Source organism: Condylura cristata, unplaced genomic scaffold, assembly GCF_000260355.1.
Source record: "Condylura cristata isolate star-nosed mole 26May11 unplaced genomic scaffold, ConCri1.0 scaffold00006, whole genome shotgun sequence".
NCBI classification, from domain to species: domain Eukaryota; kingdom Metazoa; phylum Chordata; class Mammalia; order Eulipotyphla; family Talpidae; genus Condylura; species Condylura cristata.
In genome coordinates this window covers 65,818,880-65,836,552 of record NW_004567107.1, presented here as the reverse complement: position 1 = coordinate 65,836,552, position 17,673 = coordinate 65,818,880, and the positions used below count along the sequence as shown (strand labels likewise).

Sequence of the window (17,673 nt, the reverse complement as noted above, 5' to 3'; positions counted from 1 at the left end):
TCTTTGAGTCATAGGTTTGAGATTATTAGAGTCACGTAAATGTTATTTTAAAATGTAAAATAAGGGCCCTTCCTGGTGGCACAGCAGGCTAAGTCACAACACTAAGAAGCTAATGCCACTTCAGTATCAGTTCTATCCCTGCCCTGGAGGTGACCCACATGGCACGGCAGACTTCTCCTGACCTGCCCACTGGCTCCCCTCAACAGAGTACTTCATCGATCTGCCTGCTCTGCCTCCCACTCTGTCTCTGGTGAATCCTCTCACTGCCCCTGCATCTGTCCTGTACCCCGGTTCTGTATGCATAAATAAATAAATCTTTAAAAAAAAATGTAAAATAAAAATTGCCTAATTATATTTTTATATGTTTGAACTATGGTTAAGTAAAAGTCCTAATTTACTACCTGTGTTAAAAATGATTGTTAAAATATTAACATTTTACTATAAAATATCTTTCGTTCTCTTATATTTCTAGCCTACCTGTTGGCCAGAATATGGAAAAAACACAGAGTCTGTTGGGCAATTGTGGTTGGGACTTCTTCGTTTTTACACAGAGGAATTTGATTTTAAAGAATATGTCATTAGCATCAGGAGAAAAAGTCTGCTTACAACTTTTAAGAAACAGTGGACCTCAAAATACATTGTTATTGAAGGTACAAATAAAATCAAACTAAAATTGAATTAAATCTAGAGCTTGAACTATGAGGACATTTTTCTTACAAAGCTAACCCCAGGTAACCCTGAGCCCTGGGTTTGGCTGTACAAGCACACTGTCCTGCTGCTGTCTGCATCAGGCACGCTGGTCTGTTTCCACCTAAAGATAAATTTAAATGATTGATGCCCTCGTGTGGCCTGTCATATAAATCTGAAAGGCTTTGATAAGAATGACAGATGTTTTACTATTGGGGAACACTCAGTGGACACTCAGTAGAGATAAGCCAGCTTCAACATAAGGAGGCCTGATTATGTATATACATGTGTGTGTGTATGTATTTATTGTAATATCCAAAAGGGCAGATTTATTTTAAATGGAGAGGGAAGTAAAGGACACTTGCATAGGCATAAGGAGGCAGAGAGCTGCCCCTGAAAGTGACAGGTTTCATAAAAGATACTCCTGTGTAGTCACAGGTAGGCAGTCTTGGGAGGAGAGTCCTGCTTTGCAAAGGGAGAAGCTTAGTGAAGAGAACACTGCATAGTCAAGGCAGACATTGTCAAGAGGACCTTTAAAACCTTCCAAATAGAGGGTTAGTAGAGTGTATTAAGAGTAAATTTTATTTTATTTTAAGATTTATTTATTCATACATACAGAACTGGGGTACAGGCCAGAGATGCGGAGGGTGAGAGGATTCACCAGGAACAGAGTGGGGAGCAGAACAGGCAGATCGATGAAGTGCACTGCTGAGGGGAGCAGTGGATGGGTCAGGAGAAGTCTGACACGCCATGTGGATCTCCTCTGGGACAGGCAAACTCATGCGGAATTGGCTTAAGCTTCTTAGTGCAGTGCTTTAACCTGCTGCGCCACCATGGAGGGCCAAGAGTAAATTTTAACATTACGTTTTTGCAATTGATGGAGGATCTTACATCTCATGTAAATATAAATGAATCTTAACATTTATTTTGGCCATTCTGAAACCCTCTTGCCACTGAAAGCAAAGACCCATGGATCATCGATGTTTGCATAAAGAGTCTCGCTTTTAATTTTTATGTTATTTTCAAGTGAGCTTTTCCTAATCAGCTAAATTTACTCTCTGGTCTAGAAATTGAGTAATTTTAGAGTGGTGATAGTAATAGTATTTGTAACTGTACAAAAGTTAATACTGTCATATATCTACTACATTAACCAGACAACCAAAAATATGTCTACATATACATAAAATTCATAGGAGGAGAGCATGGCCGTACCTGCCAAGGAGGTAACCTTCTCATGGTGTAGTTGCTTATTAGTGTAGGTCTAAGCTTAGCCTAAGGTTCTGTCTCCAGTGAACTGTTAAATGTGTCTAAATCTCAATGTGGTACACCCAGTTACATTGGAAGCATAACAGATAGCCAAAAAAATGTTCCCTTTACTCACCAAATACATGTATTCTTCATTTTCCCAATAAAATACTCTCCAAGATACTGGGTTCTTGTTTATGTTAATTGACTAGGTTTTTAGAGGATTATATTATCTGCACATAAATGTTAAGTTATGAATTACATATAAATGTATTTTAAATACTGTATGAACCTATTTTTTATTAGAAATAGTGCTTTACCACCATTTATTTGATGAGCTAATTTTTTCAGCTCTCAACATCTTTGAAATCAGTATCTTTGTTCTTTATTCCTACCACTTTCTCTGTCATTTAACAAATAATAGTCCAGAGTACAGTACATGCACTTGTACCAAGTGTTTACTAGGGATTAGAAGGAAATCCTATACAAAGGGTTTATTAAGCATTAAGATCCCAGTAGCCATTGCTATGCCACTTGGAGAGGTGTGTGGTGTGTTTGTATTTTAGATTCTCTCCTAAGTGTGTTTTATGATATCCACGATGCATTTTCTAAAATGATCTTTAAAAGGCTTGTTAAACAGCAAAATATTCAATGCTAAATCTTCTAAATGTGTTACCTCTGTGTGCATCCAAAAATGTTATCCTCAAGTAATATCAGAATGTCTTCTCTGAGCAGTATTTTATTGCAAAATTAAGCAATTCCTCATACTGTGAAGGACTTTATGTAAAGTTTCAAACATAAATCGATACCCTCTTTTCTGATGGACACTTTTGAGGGAAAAAAAAGCTGTCTTATATTCAGGAATATATATTAGTTGAACTACAGATTTAAAATTCAGTAGAAAACCAATCACTTAATACTTCCATTAAGGATGAAGTATTGATTGTCACCACCACACACTTACTGTCTACACTTATTGTCTGAGTTAGGGGCATTTCCTAACTGACTCTTATTCTTAATTTTCTTCACTAGATCCCTTTGATTTGAATCATAATCTTGGCGCTGGATTATCAAGGAAAAGTAAGTTATTTTGTTTGTAAATATTAAAGTTATCACTCTTCCTTGTAGTCCATCTAATTGAGCACTTAACTCTTTTTTTCTTAGTGACAAATTTTATAATGAAAGCATTTATTAATGGCAGAAGAGTATTTGGTATTCCAGTCAAAGGATTTCCAAAGGACTACTCAAAAATAGTAAGTGTTGGATATGCAAAAAAAAATTATTCTGACCTTTATTAGGCACCTAATATGTACACATTCAGTAATAAAAATACTCTTGAGAGTCTGGTGAGCCTAAAACAAAGTAATGATTACAATACAAAGTAATACCTAACACCATTTTTAGATAAAAATGATGATGATTTTTGAGGGCAATAATCAGGAAAACGGGAAAATACCCAAAAATGGATTTTTTTTTTTTTAAAAGATTTTATTTGTACATACCGAACTGGGGTACAGGCCAGAGGCTCAGGGGTGGCGAGAGGCTTCACCAGAGACAGAGTGGGGAGCAGAACAGGCAGATCAACGAAGTACACTGCTGAGGGGAGCAGCGGGCGGGTCAGGAGAGGTCTGCCACGCCATGTGGTCACCTCCGGGGCAGGCAGGAATCGAACTCATGCGGAAGTGGCTTTAGCTTCTCAGTGCTGTGCTTTAACCTGCTGCGCCACCAGGGAGGGCCCAAAAATGGATTTTAAGTGGGAAAATTCCTTAGCATAACAGATAATGGGGCCTTGCTGTGCCACCAGGATTCCGCTCCATGCCAGCTTCTGGCAAGCCCCTTGTGCATACAACTAAAAACTTCCTTCACTCCTCATGTGAAGTCCACATTTTTTTTTGTCTGTATGTCAACAGGAATAAATCTTTTAATGGTATTGGGTACTAGAAACAGTGTTCCCTGTGCTAGAAAATGATGTGTTTTCATATGACCTTATACTCAGATTCTATGAGGATTTATTTCAGTGGGAGAAAAGGGAATTAGAAAGTAGAAGGTTTTATGTTAAGGATGAATTTATGTTCTCCCTGTGTAAGGTTTCTTAATGAACACTTAATTTTGAATAAGCCTTAAGTATATGAGCGTGTGTGGACCCATTCATTATCTGATTACATCTGTACATCTAGTTTTTGCTTGATATTACTGGCAGTCTTCTAAACCAGTGCTTCTGAAACTTTTCCAAGTAAATTACCGAGGGATTTTGTTAAATGCAGATTCCAATTCAGGAAGTCTAGGGTAGTGCTCCGGACTCTGCATAACCGCAAGCTCCCAGGGGATGCTGAGCTGGCTTTGTTCACTGTGGGGTCATGTATGTCAAAACCATAGAATGTTCTGTTTCTTTTCATTAGCACAGTAGATTCTTGGGTCTGCCTGTTATTTCTATTTCAAAAGACCCATTTTAACAAGAATTTTTTGCATTAATTACAGGGCTAGAGTCCTGGCAATTATCTGCTTTCCATCATGACAAAACAACACAAGCTTACACACACACACACACACACACACACCCTTTAATCTGTAGTGTAAATCATGTTCCTCAATTTATTAGGCTAAACTATTTAATTTTCTGAGTAAACCAACTTTTGTAAGTGACTAGAGCTCCCTCCTAAGTCCTAGCAAATCTGAGTCACAGAGAAGCATGACTCGTCTAGAAATGTACTTTTAAAAGGCTTTTTTTTTTTAATGGTTTATTGTTCTGTGTGATGAAAAGGAATAAACAAAAAGAATTTAGGTGAAACTACTAAATTAATCCTCTTTATTGTTTTAGACTCTGGAATTAAGCAATATAGTAATTAAAAATAACATCGACATTGAGATATAAGATCCTTGATTGATATTCATTCCTTATGTTTTGATATGACATTGATGGTTCAGTTATATTATATATCTTCTGTTAGGAGTACTTTTTTGATCCAGATGTGCTGACTGAAGGCGAGCTGGCCCCAAATGATAGATGTTGCCGAATCTGTGGGAAAATTGGACATTTCATGAAGGACTGCCCTATGAGGAGAAAGTAAGTAAATATTCAGCAGGAGTCGTTATGTGTTTACTTCAGTTTTTAACAAAATTAATTTGCATGAAATCCAGAAGTTCTCAATAAATTCAAGATTTTTACCGTGAAGATAAAGTGATTGCAAGCATGACTTCTATGTGCACTTGACTAGGATTAATTCACTTCCTGGGGGAGGTTTTTCAGGCCCAGTCTGCTTTTCTGATTTTGGTCATGGCATTAATCATTTCACAGTCTTTGAGTCACCAGCCTCTGAAACAAGGATAGAAGAAAAAAGAACTACACTTCTTTCCTTTTATATAGATGTGAGAAGTTCAGAATCCCTTCAGTCATGAAAGATATCTTGCAATGTATGGTATTTGGGTTGTACCATAGTGAAATTTAGACTTGCACATAGTTTACTGTAGTATAATGACGCTTAACTTGTATGCAATTTAGTAATTGCTATGTCTGGTCACCAAGCTTTGTTCTGGTGACATTTGGGGGAGGACAGGAAACCATGATTTTGTTGGCTGCTTGTTTGGAACATACCATTGTTTTGGGTGGTGGTGGTGTTTTTCACTGAACAGTTATTCTTATTTAGAAATACACTACTTAAAAATGAGCTGTCATCTGGAATTTGAGGCTCATATTTAGTATGTCTTTTGCTTTTCATTCAAATAACATTCCCTAATCATAGAGGGAAAGGAAAAAATAGCTTTGGCATTTTAAGAACCTAAGTCTTCTTCTAGTCATCACTCCCTTGTGAACTGAAAACTTCACATTCCAAATTTCCAGTGCCCAGTAAAAGTTGCTGATGGCCCAGAAAAGCTATTCAAGAGATCTCCCCCAAGGATAATCTGGGTATTTATAATATCAATACCAAAGTAAGTATTAAACCAGAGAATTCCAATAATTGCAAAAAGAGGTTTTTCAACACTGGTGTAATTGTGAAAATGAAGAAAAACTACTCTTAAGTCCTGCGTTTGCTTATTGATAGAAAAGATGGACTTAAATGTTTGTTTTCCTCTCTTTTACCTTCTACTTTTGTTTATCTTCTGAACCTGAAGTTGTTAGGTTTCTATTTATGGAGTTTTCCTACCAATCTTGTATGTCTATTTCTACAGAGTAAGGCGACGGCGAGATCAGGAAGATACCCTGAACCAAAGATATCCTGAGAACAAAGATAAAAGAAGCAAAGAAGACAAAGAAATGCAAAATAAGTACACAGAGAGGGAACTAACAGCAAGAGAAGATAAGACCATACAGTGCACCCCACAGAAAGCCAAGCCAGTGAGGGCAACTGTTGACCTCGGGAGGGAGAAAATTCTCAGACAACCAGTGGAAAAATGGAAGAGGCAGGATGACAGAGACTTAAGAGAAAAACGTTGTTTTATTTGTGGAAGAGAAGGGCACATTAAAAAAGAATGCCCACAGTTTAAAGGCTCTCCAGGTATGGACACCAATCACACCTTGCTGTTTGCGCTGACATATCAAGGGAAATCTATTTTCTAGAGTACTTTACTACACTGGGTATATTTATTTCTTTAACAAATCCACCAGATATATCAAGATGATTTTTTTAAAGAAAATAAAATCCCCCCTTTAATTCTGACCCTTTATATGCCTTAAACATTTATTCCTGGTTTTACTTAGAGGCTTCTGAGAGTCATTTAGTTGAATTGTTAAGATTATCATTGAAATGAAAACTTGGTCATCCCTAATACCTTAAAAAATGTAGCTTAACTGTCCAGAAAAATACTCTCACTAGAACTTCACTACTTGGCGTTTCACTTTTGAAATAATTTACTGCCCAACACAGGAGAGATATAGCTAACATTAATCCTGGACACCATACTGTGTAAACAGGGGAGTCACTGATATTTTCTGTTTAAACATATACATATACTTGCAGGTGTCTTGAAAGTGGATAGAGTTCTATCCACTACTGAGGAGAGGTATAGAGGTTATCATCTTTGGGTTTTATCATTTTGATTACTTTTCTGTCGTGAGGATTATTCTTATGATGAAGAAAAATATATCATTCGTCATTAATTCAAAATCATCCACAAATCTTACCAAAATTTAAATTTTGGATCTGACCTGGCCCTTTCTGTTAAATTTGTATAGTCTGTGTTGTGGGCACTTTATACCAAGCTACTAGGAATGAGGGAATTATGTATGTGAGAGAGAGAGAGCAGAGAGAGGTAATAGTATCTTTTTTAAGACCATGTTTTTATAGTTCACTCATTATCCAATTTTTTCAAAGACCTTTGTATGGAAAGAAATGTGTTTTTTAATTAATTACTCATTTTTGAAATAGGATTTAAGTCTTATGTTGGAGATATAGTTTTGGCTAAAATTTGTCTTGCCCTGCTTCTAAACAGATTTAACCCTCAAGTTTGAACTTTTTTGCTCTGTGATTGGACATATAACAGAATAAAATGATTTTCTTTTATGACTGTAAGAGGAAAATGGACTTCTCTTATAAAAATTTAAGGTAGTAGCAATAGCAAACATCCATAGAGCATATACTGGGGGTCAGACAGTGTTTTAAGTATTTTACATGGATAATCTCATCTAGTTTTTCACAATTTCAGTGAATGTAGGACTGTTATGACCCCAGTTTACAGAGGAGGCAATTGTAAATATTACCAATAATATTTAGTTTTATCAGATTTTAGAAGACCTTAAGGTCTGTACTCACTAGCATGAAGCACATTAATGGTATGAAGTATCTCTATTTGATAAAACAAAATTGTGAAAGAATGCAATTCTTCCAACTTTGACATATTTCTCCCTTCTAGCTTATAGGTTTTAAGCTCTCTACTAATAAAGCCCCCAATATAGACCAGTGATTCTGGTAAGATCACAGGGGCAGCAGCAAATCATAGAGAGGAGGTGGTCTCAGGGAATGGGGGATGTAATCATCAGACATAAGGAATAACATGCATCTAAAATTTTGGTTTCTTTAGAGTGCCAGTATTTATAATTGGTGTACAATATGTATACATTAAACTGAGTAAAATAAGAGCAAAGGAGTGGGGTTAAGAGTTTTTGAATGCCCTCTGGTAGCAATTAAAAATAATCACCTCCTTCTTCCTATTGAAAAGTTAATCCATTCACTCTCACTGCTTTAAATGTCATTTTGTCTGCACAAAATACTATATGGAACATTTGTCATGTCAACAGAAACTCCTAAAAACTTGAAACTGCTTTCAATTTAAAGTAGGAACAAAAAGTACTAATTTCTTTCTCAGGTATGTCTAAATCAGGTTGTGTATTTGGATCCCCATCTTCACCCTTGCGACCTACTGGCCCATTTCCTCAGGTAAACTTAGCTCAGACCTGAGCAGGGAGCCCTTTGGTTATCTGTCTCTTCAGCCAACACTTCCTGAGTGCTAGCAGCTCTGTGCCAGGGCCGCCTAGATGTGGGCAGCCCCAAGCCCCGCCGCCTACCTTGTGGCTCACCCTCCTCGACTCCTCCCTCTGCCCTCTGCACTGGTGCTGGAGGCTTGTGACTCACTAGCTGGCAGCCTGCTTTACGGATTCCTGCGTATGTCTTGCTTTTCATTAACTTGCGACTTTCTGCCACCCACATGCTTACCTTCAGCTTTCTTTGGATGTGGTTTCATTGTTAAAGCCTGTTTCAGATGCTGTTCTTTCCAATTTTGTAAACCAGTCTATTTCATTTTTTAGGCAGTGCTTTTACATGAAGAAAAAAAGAAACAAAAACCAACCATATTTTTGAGTCCCCAGTCAGGTATGTGGGTTAAAAAAAAAGTCTGTTATCTTACTTACTGAATAATCTACCACATGCCTTTTAAAATGCTTCCTTTAAATAACTGGTTTTAACAGGGATTGGACATCAGAATCACTTGGGGAACTTACAAGAAAGTAGATGCTATGCCCCACCTTCATTTGCTAAATCAAATTTTTCAGGGTCCAGCTTGGGCCTTTGTATTTTGTAAATGTTTTACGTGATTCTTACACCATCCCTGAATAGGAACTATGGTCTTTAATTACTTATTCCTCTCCCATATTTTTTACTTCTGTCTTGTCAGCAGTGTAGTCTTTTCATGGAGATCTGCTGTGCACCAAAGTAAGGAGGGAAAGTAAATATTGGCCAGAGCCCCACTCTCTGCCTCAGCTCTGTCATTCATTCTCACCTTCTACGAATACTTACTGAGCCCAACTTCCCCTCCCACTACTTAACTTACTTATCACCTAAGCACTGGAAATAGTGGTGCACCAGCAGAAGGCCCTTTGCTCATTTATTGTACATTCTTGTCAAAAGACATATAATTAATATTTCATGTGGTCACAAGTAAGAATATAAAGTAGGAAAGGGATAGAGAGGCACCCTCTGTGATAAAGTAACATTTAAGTAAAGACTCAAATGAAATGAACAAGTTAAAGGAAACTGAAGTTACTGTTGTAGCAGAACTAGATAGAAAGGGTTTTTGTCTTTTGGATTCCTTGGGTGCAGTAAGACAGGAAGGAGAGGTCCAAGAGTAGATGGGGATGGGGCCTAAAGCCCTGTGAACAATGATAGCAAGGGCTTTTTAATCTTAAGATTGACAGTTCGTGGAAGGTTTTAAACAGAGTACGTGAATTATGCTTTAAAGGATTCATCATGGCTGTTGAGAGGGGACAACGTAGAGCCGCCTCTAGGTTAGGGGAGAGATGATGATGGCCCAGGCTGTCGAGGAAGCACGGGAGGCAGTGACAGCGAGTCACTTTCTTGATATTTGAAGGTAGCACTAGCATGATTTGTTGACATGTTGGATGGGAAAGTGTAACACAAAGGGAGTCAGATGACACAAAGATTTGGACTTGAGCAAACCAAAGAATGAAAGTCAGATTTTCTGTGCTAGGGTACACAGAAGTGGGGTTTAGTGTTAATTGTGTATATTTAAGATTTGGTAGATCCTCTGGTAGGGATGCCTGCTCAGTTAAATCTAAATGTGCTTGACATTTCAAGTTGAGTTCAGCAGAGAGTAGGTTTGCGTACTGCCAGTTTAAAAATATTAAAAGCTGAATCTGAGCAATAACACCTAGGAAGCACATGCTAATAGTAATGAAAAAGTATCTAGAGGAGGGCATGGACGCCACACTGAAGACTTGGGCTGTTTTGGTCTAAGCAGCAACTCACAGAAGGATTGACAGCAGTGCACGTGCTGCTTATAGGGCCAGTGTAGTTTACACTGAGAATTAAGCACTGGATTTGGCAATACAGAGGTCACTGGTGACTTTGAGATGAGCCATTTCTCTTGCAGTAAATTTAGTGGGGGGAATTCCTGCATACAGGAGTTCTGTTGAGAATGCTGTGAGAGGAAATTCAGCTCCCTCCCTAGGGGTACAAAGTACCACGGCCTCCACCCCTGCGGCCTCCACCCCTGCCAGCATCCCAGGCCTCAGGGAAGATGCTAAAGGGGAAGGTAGAGGGAGCAAGAGACTTTGAAGGCCTTTATCTGGATTGTATGTTTGAGCACTGAAAGAGAAGGGAAAAAATTGAGGGGGGAGGGGGAGAAAATAAGTAATTTTAACACACCAAGTCTCATTTTCAGCCTTAGTGAAAAAAATAAAGCTATAAAATATAAGATAAACATGGGAGTTCTGACCTGCAGACATACTTAGTAACTGCTTAATCTTTCTCTCATCTTCCTCAATAAAGGAAGGTAAAAGAAGGAAAATTATATGACCACATGAAGTGGCATATGTAGTTTTTTTAACCTGACTAGCTAATTTATGGGAAAATGTTTAAGTTTTTGAAATTTACAACTTCATTGCTATAATCTAACATTTACATATGTCAGGTAAAACACCCCATATATTCTATGCTTACCCTTTATACATTCTACCGTATTGCTTGTGAGCAAAAATGATTGCTTTTAGATCAGGGAGATGTACAGTATGTTGGGAGAAGTAGTATTCCCAAATCCTTGCTGCTGTGAAATGAGTCAGGATGTGGTGGTCTCACCCCACGAAAGCTAAGAATGCTCTGGATCACCAGTGTCTGTTTGTCTCTATTTTGAGTGTTATTAATGACAGAAAAATAAGTGGAAATAAGTTATTTAAAAACTTCCATTTTTGGCAGTACCAAGATTGTCTCAAGTATAATAAATGATATAAATAGAAATAGGCATTAGATTTTATGATAAATGTACTTCACAGTTTTGTTTTTTAGGTGGCTAGACAAATATTTGCAGTGGCATCAGATCTCTTTACAGTCAAAAATTGAAAGGTATGGAGGTTGAAGTTTGCATGCAGTCGGGCTAGTGATTCAAATTGAGAAACAGAAATCTTCAGAGAATTACCAACCTTATCCATAAAGGGAATGGTATTCATGACACTTAGACATCAGAAGCTTTATGAGAAAAACCACTGCAGCTTTCTTCCTGGGGAGGTTTTGTCATTGTTCTGGGTTGAATGCATGGGCTTAAAAGCAGTAACATTTCTGGGGAAATCTTTCCACAATCAAGTAGACATAAATTAATGGGGCCTGCTGTGAGATGGTTTGATTGATAGAGCAACCTGGAAAGATGATGAGATTGACAAACTGAGTCTCAATTGATAAACATATATGGGAAACAGGTCCCCAATGTTTATGGGCTTATTTCCTACAGATTCTCTGAGTTTGAACTCACATAGTTACTGTATATAAACATACCAGAAGAGTGTTATTTTTACAAACATCAGCCTTGGACAGTTATCTCCAGAATATTTTTCATGGGAAAATTCTGATCGTTGCTTATTTAAAATGTTCAGTTTGCCAAAGTGTAAGGTATTCAAACCGCATCTCTGCAGTCAGGCTACTTGGTAGGCTTTCTACTTTCACATCCTTGCTGCCAAGAAATGAATTTTACAATCTTGAGAAACCTACTAATTTCCTCATCTGTTACAAGGGGGTCATAATACCTTACTGGTAAGGATGATGAGAAATCCATGTAAAAGCACTTTCTAGTGAGTAGAGCAAAGGCTTATGGGATGGGCCATTGCTTTGATATTCCTGCATGGCACCTACCAGCATTGTTCTATTTAGTAAATTTAATCCAGATTATCTATGTTGTTATAAATATGAAATGTTTTTCATGTGTAAGGAAGAAATTTTCACAAAATTTTCCTATTCCATCATACTGAATGTCAGTGACGCACAGGTAATTTCCTATTGGTCTGAATACCCTCTACTGTCACAAAAATTAGCTGTATTCGTTCTCCAGGTATTTCATGTCTGCAGTTGGTGGTAATACCATCTGTTTCATCGGGTGCTAAACTGAGATTAAAAGCTCATAGTATGCACCCAGCCAAGTTCTTTTACCTTTCCTGATACCTGCTTCCATTCCTTTTTGTGGGCTATATACAGTTCTTAGCTCCCAAAAAAAATAGATTTAAAATTCCCTTTATTTCCTTGATTCTCGGTGATAAAACCTCCCCACTTACTCAAAGCTAACACAACACCTTAGGTATTTGGTACCTTTTAATGATGAGAAATGCATTCACTTTGGAGGAAGAAGACTGAGTGGGGGAATGGTCAAGATAATGAGCTTTGGAGTCAAACACATTTAAGCTTGAAACCCAGCACAAGTATTTTCTATCTGTGTCACTTGTCAAAATATTGAACCTTTCTGTGCGTCCTTTTCTATGTGACGTGGCTATTACCTCATAGTGCAGTTGTAAAGATAATTTTACATAAAACCATTAATGCAACATTTGGCATATAAATTATCCATACTGTTAGTGGAGATTTCAGAATGATAGTCATAAAGTAATTTTTATATATAATTTAATCACTCAGGGTTTACATAGAACAATTTATTCACTATGAGAATCTTCCGGAAACTAATAATTTATCTTTTGTCCCTCACAATGATGCATAGTTTTACAACTTTTTCCTTGACCAGATTTTTTAAGCTGATTTATTTTTTGTAAATAATGAAAGTACTTTCTAAAATAGTATAGAGAAGTTGTCTTATCGCTAAATCTACATTATTATTTTTGATTACCTTTATTGATATTCCAGTATATGAATATATCATTACTTACTTAATCATTCCTTACTAATGGACTAGCTATCTTCAAATATTTGGTAAATATATTCTCCTCTGAATGTTAAGTCAGTATCCTCATATATTTTTATATTGATGTCTAAAATTTTCATCATAGTTGCAAAGCATGTAATTCCTGGTATTTTGGGGTCATTATTGACATTTTAAAAAAAATCAACCTTAAATGTATCAAAGGAAATACTGATATCATTATTTTTTCATACCTACCATCATTCAACTACAGCTCTTTAACAGGCAGAAATTTTACCTCATTGCTCTCAAACACTCTTACATCCCCCAAATTTTGTCCTGTGATACATTTTTATTATATGCCAAACATGTTGTTGGGCAACCTGTCATCCCAAACATGTGATTGGGCAACCTATCATACTTAGATGCAACAAAAACATCTATAGAGTTTTTAAGCTTTTATTAAGTCTCAAACAATAAAATATTTTTCCAAACTGAATTTTACAACATTAACAAATTTTAAATAAAAATACTTTTTATGATAACTTACTGAAAATGACAGTCATTTTATGAGAAGATTGAGGTTTCCTTCTGTACATTTGCATATCCTCGGATAAATCTTGTCAAAAGAAGGAAGATAATGTGCTTATAGCTTCCATTCCTTTTTCTTTAAAAAGTTGCTAAACATTTAGAAACCTCAGTAGCCTTTGTGATAGCTAATTTACAGAAGCATAGACATGCTTTCAAGATTTTGAGAATAGAAGATGCCATATAGTAATACCATTGAGTTATTTTCATTCCCTTTTAATTAGGTCACCCCAGATGACATAATTATCATCAGAAATTTTTGTGGTGATCATCTGTAGCAGTGTCATTTTACAAAAGCTAAAGTTTTGGTTTTTGTTAGGGGCAATCACATTTACCAGTTACCATCATTTCTAACCCACCCCCCCCTTAAGGGTTTTCTACCATAGAGCAGGTTGGGATTTAAATGTGGGTAGGAGATAGGCCTGGGATCTGTAAAGCAGGAGAAAAACTGAGAAAGGCAAATTGGAAAGAAACACTATTGCCATTCCTGAGAACTAGTCCAAAACCTTGCCCACAGAGACAGAATTCAGATAGAAGTTAAGGAGCTGCAGTCAACTCTTATAACTCTTTGTTCACAGCAGCCAAGTGGGTCAGGAATACATATACTACTTATATATAAAGCATTACAATGACTATTTTCTGGTTATTTGCTCAGGATAAATCTCCAATTATGAGAATGATAGGTTTAGGAGTATGCCATTTTGACAATGAAGCCAGTAATGCCAGCTTGTTGACAGTCCCAGAGAGTTCATGACAACTTGGTTCCCTGCTGTCAATTGGGGGTGGCCTTTTTGGCCAGTTGACTCAAATTTCTATTATTGCTACTGAACTCTTAACACTTTCACATTTGCATTTGTATTTCTTTATGTGTATATGTGTGTTAATTTAGAGTACTTATTTTTGCTTTTAGCTCTTTTTTCATAGAAATCCATTCATCCTTTGTCAAATGTATTACAACACCCTTGACTACCACCCCATTTTATTCTTTCATCCACATTTATAATTTGTTTTGCCATATCAGTGTTTGGTTTTTTTCAGTAGCTTGATCTGTACCACCTCACGGTAGTTCAAGTCTTACACAATTTTGTTTTTTTCTTTTGATTACATAATTATTCATATTTTATTTTTAGTGATTTTGGGTGAATTTTTACATGAAATTTTTTCAGGTATGATAAGGTTTTTATATAGAGGACTTTGTGTGGGAGTACCATGTTGACGTGATAGACTATATGGCTGTAAATCTTACAAGAGTGGGATTTTTAAAACATTTTTGGGAAAAGATAAAAAAGGAAATAATATGGACCAGCTCCCCATATACTAGAGAATTGGCTTTTTCACATCTCCTTGTCAAATAAAACATCAGCATGTTAGAAGGCCCCTTTGACTACCATTCATGGCCCATTCTGTCTGTCTTTACCCCCTCTACTCCAGACTCATCCATTGTTATGACTTAAGGTATTTTTCTAGTTCTTTGTCATTAAAGCTGTAAGGATTTTATTAGGGAAGTGGTTATAATGGAAACTAAAATAAAGGACCCTGAAGGCAGGAACCCTGGAGATTGCAATGCAAGACTGATCCAGTGAGGGAGGGGGAGGAAGGCTGAGGGAAAGCCTCCAGGATGGGTAGCTGTGTGTACAGAGGGAGGCCTTGGGGTGACTCCTGCAAGAACCCAGAGGGATGGAAGGGTAGAGTCTCTGAATTTGACATCGGTAGGCAAGTTCTCATGTCTACCACTGAGGCAGAGGCATACTTAATGGCCAGGGTACCATCCTGAAGATGGGAATTCAGCGAATATTTAAATGCACCCACACTCTTGCTCACCTGCTCCCACCACAGTGAGTTCCATTCTTAAGTATTTTGCTTAGTTAAATCATACTATGTAAATACCCAACATCTTCGTCACTCAGACCTGCTTTACTACATATAATTTCCTTGAAATCCTGTTTTGATGTCAATGATGTTTCATATTTTATTTGTTTTTGTGGTAATGTTGGCTTGCATCATGGCTTGAATCTGGATAGGGGCAGAGGACCCTCCCTGCTTCTTGAGTTATTACTGTAGTGTGTCCTCTACCAACATTTCATCTTTCTTATGGCTGAATAGTATTCCCTGGTGTGGATAGCCACATCTTCTTGATCCAGTCCTCTATCAGTGAGCACAGAGGTCACTTCCATGTCCCTAACTATTGTAAATTTGCAATAAACATTGCAGAACATAGTTTTTTTGAGTTAATTTTTTTTAGATAATTGCCCAAGATTGGAATTATTGGATTATATGATACTTTTTTTTTTTAAAGATTTATTTATTTGTGCATACAGAACTGGGGTACAGGCCAGAGACTCAGGGGTGGTGAGAGGCTTCACCAGAGACAGAGTGGGGAGCAGAACAGGCAGATCGATGAAGTACACTGCTGAGGGGAGCAGCGGGTGGGTCAGGAGAGGTCTGCCGCGCCATGTGGTCATCTCCGGGGCTGGCGGGAATCAAACTCATGCAGAAGCAGCTTTGGATTCTCAGTGCTGTGCTTTAACCCACTGCGCCACCAGGGAGGGCCCAATACTTTTGTTTTTAAGGTCAATCTATATCACTTTTCAAAATGGCTGTTGTCAGTTTACATTCTCACCACCAGTGTAAAAGGGCTCTAATGTTTCTGCATCCTCTCCAGGTCTTTAATATGTGCTATTCTCATGGGCATGAGAGGGCATCTCATTGTGGTTTTTACTTGCATCTCCCATATTATTGTAAGTGATAATCAATTTTCATGTTTCTGCTGACCACCTAGATACCCTCTTTGGTGAATTGTCTGTTCATTTATTAGTTGGATTATTTAGTTGAGTATTTTGTTTTTGTTGTTATTAGAATTGTTTAAGTCCTGGGCCTCTCTGGTGCCGCAGAGGTTAAAGTCTCAGCTCTATCAAGCTGTGGCCAGCCACTGCCACCTGAGTTCAACCCCAGCCCCGGGAGCTGACCCATATGGCACAGCAGACCTCTCCTGTTTCCCTGCTACTCCCCTCAGCAATGCATTTTAGTGGATCTGCCTGTTCTTCTCCTCACTGTATCTCTGGTGAATCCTCTCACCCCCCACCCCCTGCACATCTGGCCTACACCCCAATCTTGTATGCTTAAATAAATCTTTTTAAAAAATGTATAATTGCTTTATATATCTTGGGTGTTAACTTTCTCACTTGTAATCATGCCTGAATATTTTCTCTCAGTACAATGTTCTTTTAATCTACTTATATTTCCTTTCACTGTCAGTTCTTTTTTTAAACTCTTAATAATATATGTATCTGTAAACAAGCATCCTTGGTAAAATTTTAAGTTTAAATGGCATCATATTGTATAATAGGATGTTTACAATCTGCCTTTTCCTATTTGTCTTAGCAAATGATTTTGAAATGCATTTACAATGTATATATATTTAGTCTTTTTCTTTAGTATTCAGTCATATAAATATATTTTATGCATCTATTATCTAGTACTTGAACATGTCAATTGCATTTGATTTTTTTCCCCTGTTGTACAAGTGCTGTAGTGAGCATTCCTGTGAGTCTTGAGTATATATAGAGAATATATAGGGCTTGTGTATCTAGAAGTCACCTGTGTGTTCTTGGTTTAGTTCAATACTGGCAAATTGCACCCTTTATTGGTTGAAACAATTGGCAACTCCAGTCAGCAGTGTTTATTTTTTAGACCTGATGGGTGAAAATACTTTGGTATTCTGGTGTATGTTTTCTTTATTCTGGCATTTCTTGGTCAATTGGAGTTATTCTGTAAATTTCCTGTTCAAACATTTATTCTTTTTCCTTTTACAGTAATACTTCCTTTATTGATTTGTAAGTGTTCTTCATTTATTCTGAATATTGACCCTTCATTTTTTATATGCACTACTATCTTCCTCTGAGATTTATTATATTTCAACTTGTGTCCATTGCTACTTTTTCAGTCTTGTTATAATCAAATGATTGGTTTTTCCATGATTAGTTTTATGGTTATGTGGTTCATGATTTCAGGGTCTTTTTTTTTTTTTTAAAGATTTATTTATTTGTGCATACAGAACTGGGGTACAGGCCAGAGGCTCAGGGGCGGTGAGAGGCT

General features: G+C 37.2%; 1 protein-coding gene across 2 annotated transcripts in view; it reads left to right on the top strand.

The window, feature by feature from the left end:
- Positions 1 to 17,673, top strand: part of ZCCHC6 (zinc finger, CCHC domain containing 6) — a 63,557-nt gene that overhangs the window by 42,845 nt on the left and 3,039 nt on the right. The window contains exons 22-28 of one of the 2 annotated variants that reach the window (XM_012721573.1): positions 473 to 650; positions 2,965 to 3,012; positions 3,097 to 3,185; positions 4,881 to 4,996; positions 6,100 to 6,425; positions 8,233 to 8,303; positions 8,672 to 8,735. In XM_012721573.1, the coding sequence (XP_012577027.1) occupies positions 473 to 650; positions 2,965 to 3,012; positions 3,097 to 3,185; positions 4,881 to 4,996; positions 6,100 to 6,425; positions 8,233 to 8,303; positions 8,672 to 8,735 (892 nt within the window). The remainder of the gene's footprint in view (positions 1 to 472; positions 651 to 2,964; positions 3,013 to 3,096; positions 3,186 to 4,880; positions 4,997 to 6,099; positions 6,426 to 8,232; positions 8,304 to 8,671; positions 8,736 to 17,673) is intronic. The other variant, XM_004677791.2, reaches the window with a different exon arrangement.